General features: G+C 35.9%; 2 protein-coding genes across 2 annotated transcripts; one reads left to right on the top strand and one right to left on the bottom strand.

Annotated features, from left to right (window-relative positions):
• The first annotated feature begins 6515 nt into the window (after positions 1 to 6515).
• Positions 6516 to 10187, top strand: LOC140818089 (fatty acyl-CoA reductase 2, chloroplastic-like). Its single transcript, XM_073177926.1, has 9 exons — positions 6516 to 7046; positions 7270 to 7373; positions 7463 to 7662; positions 7777 to 7877; positions 8116 to 8305; positions 8415 to 8576; positions 8650 to 8731; positions 8854 to 9251; positions 9329 to 10187. The coding sequence occupies exons 1-9, from the start codon at positions 6707 to 6709 to the stop codon at positions 9492 to 9494; spliced, it is 1743 nt and encodes a 580-aa protein (XP_073034027.1). The 5' UTR covers positions 6516 to 6706; the 3' UTR covers positions 9495 to 10187.
• On the bottom strand, positions 9846 to 13841 carry LOC140818090 (lipid phosphate phosphatase delta-like). Its single transcript, XM_073177927.1, has 8 exons — positions 13521 to 13841; positions 13342 to 13437; positions 13146 to 13220; positions 12907 to 13037; positions 12586 to 12686; positions 12378 to 12506; positions 10734 to 10849; positions 9846 to 10401 (listed from the first exon to the last, which is right to left on the bottom strand). Exons 1-8 carry the CDS (start codon positions 13680 to 13682, stop codon positions 9988 to 9990), a joined length of 1224 nt encoding a protein of 407 aa, XP_073034028.1. The 5' UTR covers positions 13683 to 13841; the 3' UTR covers positions 9846 to 9987.
• Positions 13842 to 20512: the final 6671 nt, after the last annotated feature.

Genomic DNA, 20512 nt, shown 5'->3' on the forward strand with positions numbered 1-20512 from the left:
AAAATGCTCAGTCTAAAGGCGCCAAGTGGATAGTGCCGCGCGGTACTCCTCTGGGTCACTGCATCCACTACAAGAACAGACGTGGACCTAAAATGTCCCGGATCACCGAAGCCCTCCGGACCCGTCGGCCACTGTGTACTCTCGGTGTCCATGCGTCCACAAGACAAGACAGGGCTGAGCGGCCCCACAAGATATAGCTTATCTCGAAAGAGATACAGCTCAACAGTAAAGGCTATCTCGAAGGAGATACGGCTCAACATGAAATGCAACATGCATCATAAAGCGTGACATAATAGCATGCATCATATGACATATATCAATGCACCACATAATCATGCAACACATATAAGGATGTATACTCGACCAGGATATCTCGGATAGTACTTTCGTACCTCTATCTCAGCAAGCCTAGCCTTACGCAACACCGCTAATCAGGTCTAGAACAAGCCTACGCATCAAAAGCATACCCAATGAACAATACTACCATGCTAGACTAGCAAAACCAGTACTACCAAAGGTTTAGGGTTTACCTTCGTCCGTCGACAGCCCTTTGATGTCGATTGCCTCGTAACTCAGGCGTCGCTACGCTACCAATCCTGGCAGCTCTTGGCTATCGCTCGACCGACAACTAACCCTAGAAACCTTCCAAACCTCTCAAATATGAGACACAACTCAAGAATTTGCAATGCAAAATGAGGAAATCCGAGCACTATTTATAGGCTATGTTCGGATCCACCGAACCCACTTCGGATCATCCGAACTCCTACGTGTCCATCGGCTCTTGACACCTCATGATCGGATCCACCGAACCTACACTTCGGATCATCCGAACTTGCATGTAAACTGACGTGTCGATCAACTCTTGACACCTCATGATCGGATCCACCGAACCCACTTCGGATCGTCCGAACTCTTCGGTGCTACCGAACCATCTTCGGTCCGTCCGATCATGACCACGGTCAAAATTACACATTAAACCTTCTTAATCACCATTAATCCGTTAATTACCCAATTTGGAATTCGGGCTACTACATTTTCTCTACTGAATCGTAAAGCTACATTGACTGGAGACGAATAATTGAGGTATGTTGCGATCGAGTAAAATACGATAGGTATCTATGTCATATGATATATGTCTAATTGATTTGATTGAGAATATATGTCTATATGCCTTACTTGTTGAGTTGATGTGGCATACATGACATTCATTATTAATATATCGATGTATAAACTAAATATTTTGTTAACACACATCATTTTATTCACACGTTGTTACTTGACATGCACGTTGAGCTATGATCCTTGGATACCTTTATATCATTGGATTTGATTCTGGGGTTTGTGAACACGGTGCTATGTTTGGCATTATGTGGCCCTTAAAAGCATAGTCATTTGTGGCCCTTATGATTGATTGATTGAGATTTGGGATTTGATGGCGCTTTATCGATGCTATCATACGATCATCTCTTATACTTGATTGAGGCCGGTGTGCCAGCTCGAGCATTGATTTGATAGCGATTCAATTGGTTCTGATACATGCTCAGTGGATGAGCATTTGACCTGATATATACGACATGCATGCATTGCATATCATATATAATTGTGTAGATACATGTTGTATATATTATGGTTGTTCCATACGGAGCGTTTGCTCATCCCCAAGAGGGGCCTGTTGTCTTTGTGTGTGGACAATGGCAGGTACTCCAGGTTATTAGGAGACCGACGAGGGTACTTCTAGAGAGAGTCACATCTGAGTTGAGGTTGATTGGTCTATCCCAGTGTATATATGTATCTATATACCGAGGCATATCTCGAGGATATGAGTTGGTTGTATGTAGTTGATTTTGATTATGTGTGGGCATATTTTCTGATGTGATATGTTTAAACGAGACTTTATCATATAATATTTTTAGTATCATAATTATAAATGACACATTTTGGGCTTATTGTAAAGAAATTTTTTACTCATTTTTCAATAATTAATCTTAATCAAATTGCATTGTAATAACGATTAGGAGCTAAGTTACCCACAATTCTGCTTATTCATATTTCTCTATTGTATTTATTTATAATTCCATATTCATTTATCTAATTATTTTTGAGAAATTTTTTAAAATTACATGATTTGATTTAGACTTATCCACGTGAATTTTATATATCCAAACAATTCGATGTTGTGAAATCATTATATTTAAAATACATCAATCAAACACAACTTAAGAATTCAAACCCAAAAGTCAGAAGACCAAAAGTCGTTGAAACAAAACACCTGCAACAAAAAGACCACATTTGAAACAATTCATTGAATCTTTTATCGGCATTTAATCATCGGAAAAACAAGGTATGGTTCAATCTACCTCGAGGATATTACTTTAATGGTGGATCCAATGACTACTATTGGATCAATGATGATCATTGGATATGTAGTTCGTACAAAACTCTTAACATCTCATTAACCCAAGAACAGAGGGCATAAGTTCAAGCCATAAGTTAACTGTCAGATTATAATAAAAGAGCAACTAGTTGTTCATCTACCTTGATTGAACCATACTCTTACCCTTTGAGTTGTCCATTTTAATTATTTATGTTCAATGCAAAGAATAACAAATAAAAAATTATAAATTTAATTTTTTAGATGAATTTTAGAAAAATATAATTCTGACGAGGTGCAGTATTTTGAGCATATCTTACAAAACAAATATCAAAATGACCTAAGGCCAAAATGGTTGGAAATTCAACTCAATTATCTACAAGTCATATCTCAGGGCGGTCGGACCAGTTCGAATGTTATCTAGGTCAAACCGTTTATTGAAGTTAAGACAAGACATTTCGGATTCTGCAAGCGGTTCAAAACAAACAGCGTTAGTATTTTGCGCATATCTCTCAGCTGGATGATTCAAATGACAATCTGCCAACTTTTCTGATTCAGAAAACTCAATTTGGAACAAGTCGTATTACACATCAGCTGGGCAAAATCGAATGGTATCTAGGCCAAACCGGTTACAGAATGACCAAACTGATTGCACAAAAACAACAATCAGTTGAGTATGAGCAGTTGCGGTATTTTTGCCATATATCTCAACTCGCTTATTGGAATGAACTTATTCAGTGTGCATTGAAAAGATAAGATGATGATCTACAAATCAACTTCAAAAGTCAAAGTTTGAATTGAAGCTTAAGATGCTGATAAATGACAATGAAGCTACTGGTTCTGTGCAGCACACCGGTTGAGCTGCGGTTGAGATGCTGACCAGATTGAACTGCTGACCAGTTTGAACCGCTGACCAGTTAAACCATTGACTAGTTTCAACCGCTGAACTGTTTTCAACCGCTGACCAGTTCAAGCATTGACCAGTTTTAACCGTTGATCAACCGCTGAATGACCAGTTTAAGCTCGGGAAGATGTCCAACAAGACGAATTTGACCGTAACAATTCCAAGAAACAGTACAGAAACTTTTCAAACGGTCATATTCTTGTGTCTAACGTATATATCATTGTTGGGGCATATAAATACAACATCTTTAAAATCAAACGAGAGTTTTTGAAGGGGATTCAAAGCATTGACAGTTAGAATGAAGAAATCTGCTAGTTGAGAGCACAAGCCTTTGTGTGGAGATACATTTGAGATGTACACTTTAAAGGATAAATTTCTCACACACAATCACTCACATATATATAAGAGAGTTGAACTTCAAAGTTTAGTTGAGTGAGTTTTTGCACAAAAACATTAAAGATTGTGTTTGTAGTATTGGCATAAGAGACGTTAAACATTATGCAAATTATGAGGTTGCGACCTACAATCGAGAGTGTGTTAGGAGTTTAAATTAGGCAAGTGATAATTCCTAAGTTGAAATAAGTTGTACAAGGTGTTGTATAAATCAAAGTCTTCTAGTGGATCCTTCCCAAGGGGAAGAAGGGATGACATAAGAGTTGTTAATATCCGAACATCCATAAAAAAATGTGTGTCTATTTATTTATTGAATTACTTATCATTTTCATTGTTTTAAATATGCATTGTTGAAGCATTTTATGTTTTCTTCAAATACCAAAATATTACATATCAAATGTTTGATAAAATGCTTCAACTAAAATATGTTACTCATAAAACTCGAGTATATTTTAAATAATTTTCAAAATATTTAATCGATTTCTACGAAAGATTATTTCGAGTGTCTTCTGCTTAGTTTGAAAACCAAACTCGATTTAATTCATCGTTGTTTAAATTTTTCGATCCCAACAAAAATGTTAAAAATTTAGTATAAGAATAATTGATATTGAATTTAATAACTATTTTAGTTGTTTTATTTTAACGTTAGTACGATAATTTTTGTTATTTATGAGATTTTTTTATAATTGTTTGTCAGCATTCCTTTTAAATAAATAGTGACTTGCAAAAATCCATTATTCTATTAATAAATTTTTATTAATTTTCTTTGTGATTTGTGTTTGAATAAAAAAAACATCTTTTCTGACTTGAGAAATTTGTCATTATGTAAAAATCACAACATAAGCGCATTCAAAAGTGCGACATATGGATGAGTGAATATATATGATTCAATTTTTCGGGTTGCTTATTACCGATTGATAAACAACAGTACGAGAAGGCGGATCGCGAGCAAATTACATTCCACTAATCCACTCCATAATGATAACATAAGACATGCAAAAAAGAAATATAACAACATAATAATCGCAAGCAAATAGAATTTGGAAAACTAAGACACACAAATACAATATATATCTTAACAGGAATTCACAAAACCTTGAAAGATCCCGCCGACGATCTTCTATTTCTCATTAGGACTAAAGATTTATATTCATTATATATTATTTATTTATTCGATAAAGGAAAAGAAAAAAAGCCACAAAAGATGGCAATTGCATAGAATACACATGGGTTAAATAATATTCAATTGGATTGAATGTAATTTAATAAGGGCAACTTACGTATCACTACAAAAATCTTTTAAACTTTAAATTTAGTACATAGCTTCTCATAATACCCTTCAATCTTTTTTAAATAATTGATTTTTCCTTTTTCAAACAATGGTTCATCATGCTTCCGTAAAATAAATTAAATCTTATACTTTTTTGACCGGAGTGCCACCGGATTATATCTACCGTATTTTACGAACTGCTCCTCATAGTCCAACCACGCGATCGCAACCGATGGTTACCGACGCAGATTCCTTCAGCAGCACTTGGCACAACTCTAATTCGTTTCCTACCTAAGAGTGTACAGTATAAAATAAAATTTTTAAAATTGTTTACAGTGCCTCAACTCAGAGCTCCGGCTTTTGGATAAGGAGATGAGGGATCATGTGATCAATCACGAGGTGACACCCACAAAGATACCTATCAGTTTGCTAACCTCAAACTCTGTAGAAGAGCCTAGGTTATCCCCTACGGAGAGTCGTGCTTCGTGTCAGATCACACGATAGAGGCTAGGGGCTTTTTATAAGCTCTGATACAATTTTCGGTAGCGCGAGGATCAATTAAAATCAAATAGGGAAGGAGGGTATTTTTAGCATTTTAAAATAAATTTTCTCTCTCCAAATACTAGAACCAAAACTCTTTTTCAAAATGTACTGATACCTCATTAACCCATTTAATAATGTAATTTAATGATAATAAATAATGGTCCATGCACGTGTAAATCGATATTGATTATCCAACTTCTAGAGTCGATATCCAAACTTATCAATACGTCATCCAACTTCTATAGTCGATATCCAAACTTTGTAGCTTATATCAATACGTCATCATGTATATGATAAAGAATCAATTAATGATTAACATATAGAAAATAAAAATAAAATTAATATTAATAATTAAAATAGGGAAAATCAAAGTTCGGAAGATCAAGAGTCAATGGTAATTTCGAAAAATTAGAAATGTTAAGGGCATACAAATAAAACACAATTGAGATTCTTATTCATACTTTTATGAGTAGGTCTCTTGTGAGACGGTCTCACGAATTTTTATCTGTGAGACAGATCAACTCTACCGATATTCATAATAAAAAGTAATACTCTTAGTATCAAAAGTAATATATTTTCATGGATGACCCAAATAAGATATTTGTCTCACAAAATACGACCTGTGAGACCGTCTCACACAAGTTTGGTCTACTTTTATGTAGACATTGATAAATACATTAAAATAGAGATTTTTTTCATGCTTTTATATAGAAAAATATAGAAATATAGATATAGATTGTTGGGGCAAGTGAGTATAATATATATTCTAGGTCGTCACACCCTTTATTCTGGTGTATTTTTGTTGTTAGATTTTTACAACGTAACATCTAATTATATTGATTTATAAATTAAATTATGTAATAATTTATTTATTATTAGGATTCCTGCAAAATAGTCGTTTGTGAGTAAGTGCGTGAGCTAGCATAGGGGGAGGCATGCAAAAAGAGAGCCGTGTTTTGATTCTCCTAATTCTTATCTCCTTCCACTTTAAAAACCCCCCAAACTAACCATCTTTTATCTTAAATCGAACCAAACTCATATCTTATACAAACAAGCTTTTAACTTGTTTTTGTATTAAAAAATTCAAGAAGAAAAAATAGGAACGAAATAGCTAGATTGTTAAGCTAACTTTGCAGCCAACCATTATTGCACCTAGCTCACAGAAAGCTTTGGGTTGTCTTGCATTATTCTTTTGTTATATCTTTTTACATATCTCAGGGCAACAATGGAGGCTTTGTCTCTCAGTTCTTCCATCCCCGTTGCGTTAAACGGCGCTGTGAATGTCTCAAACTATAGTAAAAATAAAAATAACAAGAGTGTGGTGGTGTTCTGTCAAAGTGGCAATAATCATGCGAGGAAGTTCAGTGGGATTTCTTCTGTTTTCACGGAAACGTCATCGTTGATTAGCTCGGATCATGGGGCGACCACTTTTATGGAAGCTAGTAGTCTGGTTTTAAGTCCGGAAGGGAAGGATGTGGAAATGCACGATGATGGTATTGGCATTGTCAAGTTTCTTCAAGGGAAGTCCTTTCTTATCACTGGTGCTACTGGATTTTTGGGAAAAAGTAATTCCTCTTTGCTTCACTAAATTAATTTTCTTCATCAACATTACGCACGTATAGGGAGGAGAAATTTTCAATATGTGTGCACGAGCGATTCTTTTCTACCATGCCATTTTCTAGTTAACTGATAGATTTATAGTTTATGTTACGAAGATGATGTTGCTATATATCACTTATATGCATGATGAATTAATATTTACATGTCTTTTCTACGTATAATTTTCAGTTATCATTGAGAAAATACTCAGGACAGCACCAGATGTCCATAGTATATTTGTCTTGATCAAGGCTAAGAACAAAGAAGCTGCTATTGGGAGGTTGAAAAATGAAGTATGCAAGTTCTTAAGCACCGATTTCTTTGTGTATATATTTTCTTGCATTAAATTTACGCAAAAGTTAATGGCCCTAAACGTTCGTAGATAATAAATACGGAGCTTTTCAAGCGCCTGAAACAAACTCATGGAAAATCATATCAAGCTTTCATGCTGAGCAAGTTGGTTCCTGTGGTTGGAAATATTTGTGAATCGAATCTTGGTTTAGATGAGGAAGCGTCTGATTTGATCAGCAAACAGGTTAATGTGATAATAAATTCTGCAGCTAATACAACTTTTGATGAAAGGTATACACTTGAAGCATTTATTTAGTTTTTTGTGTTGTTTTCATTTAATATCTACGACGCAATTATGTACCAAAAAGAATGCATGTCTTAGGTAAAAGGTTTGATGAATTTCAGGTATGATACAGCTCTCGACATAAATACTGGTGGACCTATGCGCTTTATGAGTTTTGCTAGAAAATGCCAGAAACTTAAGCTCTTCCTGCAAATATCCACAGGCAAGTTGCAAGTATTCATTTAATTAGCTGTCATGCAAACTTTTTAAATGATTCCAAATTTCCATTTTTCTTTATCAAAGTTCCCACCGTGATCATGAAAGTTCTTTAAGTTGGATTTTTTTGTCTAAATTTAAATGTAGTTATTAAGCTCGAACGTTCCATGTTTGATATGGATAGATTTACATATGTGCATTCTTGAAGAAGATGGTTTATTTTCGTTTATTTATGGCAAGATCAGCTTATGTGAATGGACAAAGGCAAGGCAGAATCATGGAAAAGCCTTTCAGCTTAGGTGAAAGTATAGCAGGTGATCACATACACCACAGATTGAATGTGGAAGATGAAATAAAGCTAGTCTTGGAATCAAAGCAAGCTCTTGGAGATGATGCAGCACTGCTTCAGAAAATGAAAGATCTAGGGATGCAAAGGTAATTTAACAACAGCCGAGTTCTTTCTCTGATAAATATCTAGTTTTGTAGTTGCTCAAATATCGTAGAACTAGTTTTGTTGTATCGTTTTCAATGTTATGATCATCAGAGCAAACAAATTTGGATGGCAAGATACATATGTTTTTACGAAGGCAATGGGAGAGATGATGATAAATAATCTTAGAGGCAACATACCAGTTGTCGTAATTAGACCAAGTGTCATCGAGAGCACTTACAAAGAACCATTCCCCGGTTGGATGGAGGGGAACAGGTATGTATTTCAAGAAAGATCACAACTTTACTTGGATAAACAGATATGAAAGTAGTTTATCTCTTTTCACCAGGATGATGGATCCCGTTATTCTTCACTATGGAAAGGGTCAGCTCACGGGTTTTCTGGTTGACCCAAATGGAGTTCTTGATGTTGTAAGTCTGATCACGACAACTTTTGTATATTTTCAGTATAGTAATAATGGTAATATATTCAGAGTATTATATAATTAGAAGATAGAGATTAAAAGGTCTGATATGTCAAGGGATTGTTTCAGGTTCCAGCAGATATGGTTGTGAACGCAACTTTGGCAGCCATGGTTAAGCATGGGGCATCTGGAAAAGCAGAAACTAGCATATATCAGATAGCTTCATCTGTTGTGAACCCCCTAATTTTCAGGGACCTGGCTAAGCTAGTATTCGAGCACTTCAATTCTCTGCCATTCATCGACTCTACAGGGGTCCCAGTTCGTGTTCCACAGATGAAGCTATTCAGCTCCATGGATGACTTCTCCTCTCACCTTTGGAGGCATGCTATCAACCGAACTGGATTGGGGGCTTTGTCCAATCTTGATGGAAAGTTGTCACAAAAACTCCAACTCATTTGCAGAAAATCAGTGGAGCAAGCCAAAAATCTGGCTAATATTTATGAACCCTATACATTCTATGGTGGCAGGTACACATTTTCAAGTTTTCCATGATCCCAACATGCTTTTCTGTATATAGTTTCCCTCAACATGAAATATATGACAGGTTTGATAACAGCAACACTAAAAGATTGCTGGGATCTATGTCTACCGAAGAACAACTGCAATTTGGATTTGACGTGGAGAATATAGATTGGAAAGATTACATCTCTAATGTTCATATTCCGGGGTTGAGAAGGCATGTGATGAAGGGTAGAGGTTTGAGCAGCTGAACATTTTCTTCTTCCAAATATATTACAAGTTCTTTTGTGTAATTTCCTGATACCAGTAGAGACAAAAATAAGAGTTGCTAGTGTATGGTTGTTGTGATAATACATATAGATTATCAGCTATGTACGTGTGTCTTGTCTGTTTGAACACACGTATTGTTTAATGAATCACCAATCCAGCAGACAACTTAAACCACATCTGCAAGAACTCCCATGTTTTTAATTGATCGCTATCATTGATGCATACATAGCACCAGCTCCAGCTGTAGCAGCGTTTCTTGCAAATCTTGTACCATATACAACACCAAGGAATTTTCAAACCCAAGTGGCTCAAAAACATTCGTTTGATGAAAATTTTATCCTTCCAATTTCTAAACTGCTTGGTCATGGCATTAACGGTTAAAGAATTTAATCGTCCACGTACATATGTGCATATTACAAGTAATGCACCAAAAAAGAATAGCTCGCCATAAAAAAAAGCATATGGTACATGGTATCACAAGCCGAGGAAAGAAAATAGAGAAGGAACAAGATCAACAACAGACCATGCAAGACCAGAATACTGAATGAACCTTATGCCAGTATCAACGTCAAATGAAGTCTGCTCGGAGAAAAAGAAGAGTTTCTGGACATACCCTGATTGCTTCACTTCACCAAACTTCTTATCAGGAGACATCCCACCTTTTAAAGCAGGTACATAGCTCGTTGATCTTATTTGAATTCCAAGAGCATTCGCAAGAATGGGAATAATCCATTTCGCAATAGCCTTGCTGCAATACTTCACGACAAGAATGGTTGGAATGCCCAAAAGAATTCTACCAACAAATGTGGGAACTGGCAACTGAGGGGAAAATATTTGTGCCACATTTTCATGGTGAAACTGATGAAACGTTAGGTGGACCCCAATTACCTGAATAATATGACTGCCGTCAATAATTTCGCTGGTGTAACATACATGTGGGGATTATAAACCAAAATAGGCTGAAAGTTCAGACGTATCTGAACAATGTGAAAGAGAACACAGCATAACACATCAGTCAAGTGGTTAGGCCGTGAAGACCTATATATATATATATATATATATATATATATATGTAGCTAAAGTAGTATAAACAAGAATATAGGAGGTAAAAAATGATGACATTAATGCAATGGAATTCCACAAAAGGCCGTCGAATATATTGACCTCTACAGCAGCAAACAAGCCGAGAAATTAAACGGGAAAAAAGTTTGTTCACTTACAATTCCCAAGGAAACACCATTGAAGGCGGTATGGAACTCAAAACTAGGGGTCGAACATTCAGGCGTTGGGTAGGCAAAGAGTAACAAGAAGCTAAGGGTGGCCCAAAATGATGCAACTGCAGACAAAAAAACATCCAATTTATAGATATCAACCAAAATATATTTAAAAAAAAAAAAGCAGGCTAAGCATACACCCATCACCATTTTGAATCTAGGAATGATTATACTTATCATTTTTCCTGAAGGGCAAGATTCACATCAATTCCTACTATAACAACGAAAATGGTGCTTAACATATTTTTCGATGACAGAAAACAAAAAAACGTCCACTTCACATACTATAACAACGAAAATGGTGCTAACATATTTTTCAATGATAGAAAACAAAAAAAACATCCACTCCAGGTTTTCTACCTTACTGACAAATGACTAGCTGTTAAATAAGAAGAAATGGAAATCACATTCTTGGTATATTGGTGTTCCCAGTTAATGATGTCAACCAAACTGGATCAAATAGATAGTAAGGCATTCAAAATTGAAAGAATACTTTTAGAATATCTACTAGATAAACAAATCTTGGTTAAATGGATTGTAAAAACAATCCAAGGTTGTAAATTAAGTATGATTCCCACTTGATAAACAAACCTGTGCACTTGAAGAATCCATCAAAAATAAATCTAAAGAAATATTAATGGTTGAGTCGCATAATTGAGATTTCTAAGAGGTAGTGGTTGAAATTGCATAAATTTGCTGAAGAGGAACCGATAAAGGTGCTACAATGCTAGTAACAAGGTATTCGGTGGAAACTGAGATCAAAGATATCCATGAGCTAATCTACTTAATCAAACGGCAGTTGGGGATCAAACGCGTAAAGCAACCCCAGATCAAGGTTTCTGTAACATATAACTTACAGCCAAGAAAAAAACTGTTTTCCCTTGTAAAAAACTGTTTTCCCTTATCAAATTAGTCCAATTCTCAACTTTATCATACATTTATGTGTGAGTCAAATGCTAAGAGCTCCCCTGGTTAAAAATGCTAAAGCAAAGTGGCTTCTGATTTGACACTTCAAGCACCTTATTTAGCATGCGCTTTAACTAAATCAATTGAAAAGGTGACGAAACAAGGAAGGTCTACAACACGATTAGGTAACTATATCCAAAATACATCATGCAAGGCTCACATGCAATTCCACGTTTTTGGACACTAAAACATGAAGGCAAAAGGCAATCAGCTCTTGGTCTTTGAACTGACAAAACGATTTTTCACAGACAGGTGCATTCTCATATCCTCTGATATGATACTGTTTTGCATTTTCTTCATGTCATGTTCATGGGCTTCTTCTAGATAGTGTCACCAAGAACCGACCCTTGGCATGTCGTATCTTAATTGGAGTGAGAACGGCAACAGAACTGGGCCATTATCAACTGTTAAGGATCTACCTCACTTCTGCATCACTATAAATAAATAAATTGAAAATTTCTAGTGGACATGAATTCTGCAAAACCATGTCTGAATTCTGAACCATGATTTTTTTAAAAATCATCACCTTTAGCTTCTCTAAACGATTGACACTGATTCCCAACAATTATGACATGACAGCGGTTAGGGTAAAAATGATGACTCGTCAATGGAGAGCATCCTTACCATTTGGACCCGAGACTATGAAATTATCCAAGTATTCAGACATAGTGAGCCAAATTGCCAGGATCCCCAATCCCATAGCTAGACCAACAATAACATCAATCAAGCTATGCATTCCCAGGTATATCCTTCCTGAAAATACAGCAACCTTAGATCAGGATATGTAGGACAAGAATAAGAAACCATTAAAATTCTGAAACATAGTATTTACCCAAGCCAATGAGTCCCACAACCAGACAAACCATGATGAATCCCATTACAGCAGTGTAGACATTATAACCAGAGTAGGACAGAATGTAATGAAACAGATACCTGCGCTGCCCAACAGAGAAACTCGGGAAGATTAGATAAAGAATTGGGAAACTGAAGCATGCCAATAACACGGAACACAATATCAATTTTCTCGCATCAACAAATACTAACATAATATTCCATTGGCACGTGGCGCGCAAAAATAACAAAGGCAGACTGCCTCTTGAGTAGGCCAAAAATAACATGAGTCGTGATGCAAGAAAACTTTCATAGTTCATACCCTGACAAGCAAACGGTATTAAGAGTGTGCGAAGAAGGTAATCCATATTCCATTGCATTCTCCTCCTCGTCTTTGGTCGCTGTTAATCTCCTAACAAGTGAAGAACTAGGTCTAGGTGCCGATACTACATCCTGTTAGCGATGATCATAAAAATAAATCAATTAACACACTACAAAATAGATCACGGTGCTGTTATCTGCAGGAGTCTAATCCGATGAAAAGTACGGCAAGAAACTTACCTTTGTACAGTTTCCAATGTAATCACAAAAGGCCATCAAGAGAGTCATCTGCCTAGCCAATTTGCAATGCCCGGTCTAAAAGACAACAAAGAAAAACTTTATAAACAATTCTACGAGTGGAATGTTCAAAATTCAGCCAAATCCTGGCTCAATCACAAACAGAAAACGCACAATATAGGAGTAACAGCGAGCATACCCAGAAAAGGAAAGGAAGAAAGGCAGTGTAAAAAGGCACGGAAACAACACAAGACATCCCAGAAAACAAGGCATCCAAATACGTATTCTGGCATTTCTGCAAAACCCAATGAAAGTCGTCCATGAAAAAAGCCAAAACGAAAAAAAAAATCTGCAACAAACACACCCCAATGAACCAACCTGGATCCTGAGAATAATGGGAGTTCCGGAAAGGACACAGTGCGAAACCCATGGCTGTGTTAAAGATCTGATCTTTCCAGTCAGATTTAAAATCGAAGAAACCACGATCCACAATGCTATCCCACAAAGAATAGTTACTTGCCACCCTGTGATGCTTTCCATTGGCGTCTACTGTAATCTCTCCCCCTCTCTATCTCTCCCCTCTCCTTCCCCTTGATAATTCTTTCTAGAAATTATTTTCCTCTGTCCTGGCAAAGAAACAAAGGGAAGATTGAGAGAGAGTACATAATAATAAAATAATAATTAATAATAAAAAAAGAAGAGAAAGTTCCAAGAACCACAAAAATACTGTAGCCATCTGAATTGTAAGCAGATTCAGGCCCGATTTTAGCTTTGATTAAACTCCCTCCAGTCAAGTCCACAGGTTGGCGTTGAAAAGTCAGAGGGAAGAACAGAACCACCCAAAAATATCATTTTTACCGCCCATTTAATGCAATTGGATGTCATAAATATATATGATTATTACAATATTTGAGTTAGATATAAAATCCCCAATAAATAATATTTTAAAAAAATAAAGAGATTGTATTTTTTTTATTTTTAAATATATATTTCGATTTTCATATTTAATATTTTTTCTCTACTTTTTATTATATTTATCATATCATTAAAATACATTAATTGTTTCTAACCATTTTTATCATGATAAAAATGATCTTTTAAAAAAAAATTTAAAAAACTCTGACTAAATAAAGGAAAATTAGGAAATTTATTTAAAAATTTTATGTTCAAATCATTTTCTTAATATGTATGAAAACATATATAATTTTTTATATATATAAGACGGATAGAGTAATATGTTTAATTTGATCGATTGAATTTGTTATAAAATAATAAATTATCATTTTATAATTTTAAAAATTAATGAATTAAAATAAAGGAGAAATTGCTCATAAATCCCTAAACCCAAACTTAACTTGTCCCTAGCTCCCTAGCCATCAAAAACTCTCTTTTAACTCCCTAAACCTATAAAATTGACAAAACTACCCTTATTCTCTATTTTCTTTTAATTGATCCTCCGCGCTTCAAAAATGGTATCAGAGCATGGTTAATTTATTTCAAACACGAAAATTTTATTATTACTAGTAACTAAATGTATGAGAAGGAGAATTTCGAAAAAATTATGAATCCGAACTTTAGTTCGAGGAGAATAATTTACAAGAACTATTCCAATATTTTGGAATATACACAAGTTTATCTAACTATCGTTAGATATCAGAAACAGGAGAACAGAGGTATGTCCCAATGGTGACCACCAAGTTATGGTACAGATCTGATGGAAACATCAGACAAATGACGGTATATGTCATGTATCAAGAAATGAAAGGATTTAGGAATCCCCGAAATCATTTCAATCTCTATTCCAGAAACATTAGTTTCCGAATAGAGCTATTCAGATGTTCTATAAAGCATCTGAAACAACTCATTGAATCAGGAAATTTATCTCCTGATGAAAGACAGCAGTGTTTGCAAAACCTTGCATACACAAAAGGTAGACTCTTACAGGCCGAAAAGACCAGATCTTCAATGATCTGTTAAATATGCCAGGGACTACCATCCAGTTCGAAATTGAACTTATTTCCCTGGAAATAAATCAATTAGAACAAGAATTACAGCGAAGTACATGCTTCACTGAACTCAGAACGAAAGGTATGCGTTTACAAGGTTTAAAGAACCGTAAAAACATACTTCAAAATCTACTCAGAAGAAATTCTTCAGAGAACAATGGATCTGTATAGACAGAAGATCTACGAAGGGAAACAACAGCACCCTCAGGTAAAAATTTATGATTCAGAATAATAAATTTCTGGAGATAGTACCAGACTCCTCTAAGCTCTCTCTGGATCTTAGAGAAATACAGAAAACGGTACAAAATTATGGCAATATGCTATATTATGTACCTCAAAGGATTGAAAAGGTCCTAGAAAAACAAGAAGAAATTCTTGAAATCTTAAAGGATATTCAAACAAGAATACAGAAACTAGAACAACAACCAAGTTCTAGTAGAAGAACTTCAGGAGGCTGGTTACCACCATCCTTTGGTACCGAACCTTTGTTACATCAACAAGGGAAGGCCAGAGTGGTGTCAAAACCTTTAACTGAAGAAGAAAAGATGATCAATCTAATCAAGTCTGTCTCAGAAAAGAAATTGATCTGATGACAACTTTAGAAAGGATTGGTTTGGAGGATCTACAAGAGCTTGCGGAATCTTTCGCAAATCTCAAAGTAGTAGATCTAAAGATGAATACAGCAGTAGGTGAAACACCACCTGCAATAACCTGGTCATCTTCTCAGGAACCACCAAGGGAAAGTATGGGATCTCATAATGTAAATATGAGAGAATCTCAGACTGATTTCCATACCGGTGGAGGATCACACCCAGCGGGAACAAGGGCAAGGAGAACTCAAATTCCTTTGCACCAAACACCCTATGGGAAAACTGTTTTAGATCCTATACATCCTTACGGGGTTATGCTTAACCTTGATGTATTGGACTTCAAAAACAGAGAAGATCTCATAGACGATTGGACATCTGCTATGAGAATTGCAGCAGGAACACTTGATCTCAACAAAGAAGGATTCATTAAACTTTTGGAAATGAGTCTTATGGGATCAGTAAAAATTGCTTGGGACATGACTTCAGCAGACATGAAAGAGTCAGTCCTAGTTGGGGAATCTCTTAGCGAGATCGCTGGAAAGATGGCTACCCTATTCAAAGCACACTTTATAGGGGTAGACTATTTCAACAGTCAAGATACAGAGAAGAAGAAAAAATATACTCAAGCTCTGTATAGTCTTGAATTACATGATATATGTTTGGTAGATGAATACATTATGTTATTCACCAAATATAGATGGAATTCAGGAGTCGAAGAAGATATAGCTATGCAGCTTTTCTTCGCAAAAATGCCAAGCCCTTGGAGAGAAATGCTCATAAGGGAATACGTACCTGGTAATCCAGATACATTGGCAAGAAGAGCCTCTTTCCTTAAAGGGAAATTAGCAGAATGGTGTCACATGGCAGCATTACAAAAGAATTACAAACGACTAAGGGGTATCAACAAAAGAACTCCTTTGTGTTGTAAGGAAAATGATCTTCCAACAATTATTGGAAGTAAACCACAGAAGCATAAAAGGAAAAGTTTTAGGACTCATCCTTATGCACGAAGTGGAAGAAGTTCTTGGAAACCAAGAACCATATGGTCTAGACAGAAAGCCAGATCTTATAAATCTGGACAAAGAAGCGGACCATCAAGAAGTAGGATATCATCCCAAGCATCGAGCTCATCTCGAAGCACAGGAAGAACACCTACAAAGAAAACTTTCAGAAGAGCTCATACTAGAGCCAATGAAAGTTTCAAGGATTGTAATTGCTGGACATGTGGAGCAAGAGGTCATATCTCGACCAATTGTCCAGAGAATGAGAAAAGAGGTATTAAACGTTTTGATCCTACTCCGGATATTGAAGAAGCAGTTTATTACCAAGATCTTATTCAAGTATACCGATTTGAGGATATCGCCTCAGATGAAAGTATATATGAAGAAGAAGAAGTCGTCTTAAGTCAAGAAGAATCTGATGGAACAGAATCGGAATCTGACTGAAGACGAGCTGTTTCGACACGAAACACATGAAGATTTGTCTGGGTTTTTTAGCCAGACAACAATATCTCATAACATGGTTCAAAGAATCATGAGAGAAAATCCGAGTTTACAGAGATACCAAGGTTTCTCTGCAGGACAGGTAGAAAAGTTCTTAGGAAGTCTTGGCCTAAGAAACAGAAAGCATCATCTAATCTATAAAGTTTCTAGAAGGGAAATGGCAATCCCAATGGAACTTACAGGAAATAGAATGGAGATGCAGTTAATTCCTTCCGAAGAAATAAAGGAGGAATTACAAAAACTCAAGATAGAAGTAGCAAGGACTATGTCCTGGATTCATATAGGAGCAATCCAGATTATGATAAAGGCTACTTTCAAAGAAGGGATAGATTCACCAATTGATATCGCCATATGCGATAAAAGAATGGGGAATCTACAAGATTCAGTACTGGGAACAATCTCAGGAAACCTCTGTGCAGGAAAAATTGTAGGAGTAATCTATCCAAGGATAGCCTACAACCTGGCAGATCGAGATTTCAGCCGAGCCTTGACATTACATCAGAATTTTAAGGAAAAAAGGTTGATGAAAGAAGGCAATAGACCATATTCTATTACCTATCAGATTTCATATGCTCTATCTAATACACATCATTCTGAGTTGTTTATTAGAAATGAATTTATTGAAATCCCTGAGATATTTGGAAAAGTTGCGCAGGCAATTTATCCAGAAAGAATTGAGTTTCCTTTAATACAGGAAACAGATATCCAGATCCAAGACAAACCGATTCTACAGAGGAATCAAAGTCTTAGATTGGAACCAAGAAGACTATCTTTTCAAGGAGATAGAATTACAAGTTACAGATGGGATAAAAAGCCTGTCATAGAAACCCAACAGGAGCTGAAAAGTTTTTCTACAATAGGAAAGCTCAGATGCCCAGAAGGTTGGAAGGAAGTAGAAATAGTATTTGATATTACAAAACAAAGGAATCAATTTCCTTGTAATTCAATATACTATTTGGAACAACCGATGATAGGAACTTACCAAGGACTGATTAATATCGGAGAATTGGAGGTTCATATTCAAGGAATTCCAGGAAAAGAATCAGAACGATTGATTCTTGGGCTAGAGTTTCTCGAGGAACATAAACCTTGGAAACGTCTAGAGTATGGAATGGAGTTTATGGCAGAAGATAAAATGTGGAAAATCCAATGACCACAAGTCCATTCTCCATATACATTCCAGTAGGAATGTTGTATGAACAATATAAGGCAGAATACTTTGCTGCATATATTGATTCAGGTGCTGGAATATGTACAGCAAAACGAGGAGTTTTTCCAAATAATTTGGAAGAAGAGTTACCCAAGATTGCTGGAAGAGATTTTTCCAGAAGAATCTTAATCTTATGTAAAGGGATTAAGATGACTGAAATCATGATTGGCGGTGCTGGACAAACACCTTGGTACAAGGTAAAGACACCACCAATTTATTTTCATGATACAGGAGCTGACATATTGTTAGGAAATAATTTCCTACAAATGTTCAAATCCTATACACAGGAAAATGAGACTAGAAGATTAGTATTCACAACACCATGTGCTCACAAAATCATAGTCCAGAGACTTCGGGAGGCATTTTACAGAAAATTGCCAATCCAGTTTCGCAGCAAGCGTGGTGATTCAGGAAAACTTCTGAACCCAAAAATGAAGGATTCAAGACGGTTTGGAGAAACAATGCTCCAGTTAAGAGCAGATAAGGAACTCCAACCAGAAGATATAGAATGCCTTAAGATAACTCTACACACAAATGAAGTAGAGTTTGAATCTAAGGTATCACTGGAAGATGTCAAGAAGAGGATCAAAGAAAATTATAACGAAGATCCCTTGGCATGGTGGGACAGAAATCAACTCAGGGCTTGCCTTAAAATCAAGGAAGGCAAAGAGTATGAATTTGTCCGTTGTAAACCCATCCCAATGAACATCATTGATCAGAGGGATATGCAGATTATAATCAAGGAACATTTGGACCTTGGATTAATCAAAGCAGGTATGTCACCATATAGCAGTCCAGGTTTTCTGGTAAGAAACCATGGTGAAATTAAACGAGGAAAACCCAGATTGGTTATTAATTATCAAGAAATTAATAAGATTCTGGAGTTTGATGGGTATTTTATACCTAGTAGAGAACACTTGATTAGTTGCATTCGCAATGCCAAGATATTCTCTAAATTTGATTGCAAGTCTGGATTCTATCAGATTCGGATGCAGGAAGAAAGCAAGAAATTCACAGCTTTCTCCACACCTCAAGGACATTATATTTGGGAAGTATTACCAATGGGATTGGCTAACTCACCCCAAATATTTCAAAGAAAGATGGATAATCTTTTCAAAGATTATTTCAGGTTTATGTTTGTTTACATCGACGATGTTTTAATAGCATCCAAAGATATGAATGAACATGTTAAACATTTGGAGATTTTCTCTAATGTTTGCAAGAAAGAAGGACTGGTTTTATCTGAAAAGAAAGCAGTCATTGCTACAAGAAAGATTGAATTCCTCGGAATTGAAATCGATGAGTCAGGAATAATTCTGCAAGAGCACATAGTAGAAAAGGTGCAGAATTTTCCAGAAAATCTCAAAGACAAGAAGCAACTTCAAAGTTTTTTAGGGGTTGTTAATTTTGCTGGGATGTTTATTAAAAACCTAGCAAAACACAGGAAGGTGTTCAGTCCATTATTGAAAAAGGATGCTAGATTTATATGGACAGACGAACACACAAAAGGACTTATCCATTTAAAGAAGGTTTGCAAAAATCTTCCAAAGATGGCTATTCCTCAAGACGAGGATGATCTGGTATTATATACCGATGCCAGTGATCATTGGTGGGCTGCAGTATTAACAAAGCTCACACCAGATGGAGAACAACCATGCAAATATTGTAGTGGGTTATTCTCAGATGCAGAAGCCATAAGATGGCATATCAACGAAAAGGAATTTTATGCAGTAAAGAGGGCTTTTGAAAAATGGCCATTATTTTTACTTGCAAAGAAATTCACTTTGAAAGTTGATAACACTCAAGTTAAAGCCTTTTTGAGGAATAGAATTGAGTCTAAACCGGAGAAGGCTAGATTATTACGATGGCAAGCTTTATGTCAAAATTATATTTTTGATATTATGATAATAAAATCTCATGAAAATATTCTTGCAGATTTTTTAACAAGAGATGGACAGCATTGACATTGATGCTATTATCAAGATGCAGAGGCATTTGAGGGAACACCTTGAAATGCTTCAAACCGAGTTCAACAAGTTAGCTGTTAACGCAGAAGTTGCGG

The sequence above is a fragment of the Primulina eburnea genome, chromosome 17 (assembly GCF_022965805.1).
Source record: "Primulina eburnea isolate SZY01 chromosome 17, ASM2296580v1, whole genome shotgun sequence".
In the NCBI taxonomy this organism is placed as follows: Eukaryota; Viridiplantae; Streptophyta; class Magnoliopsida; order Lamiales; family Gesneriaceae; genus Primulina; species Primulina eburnea.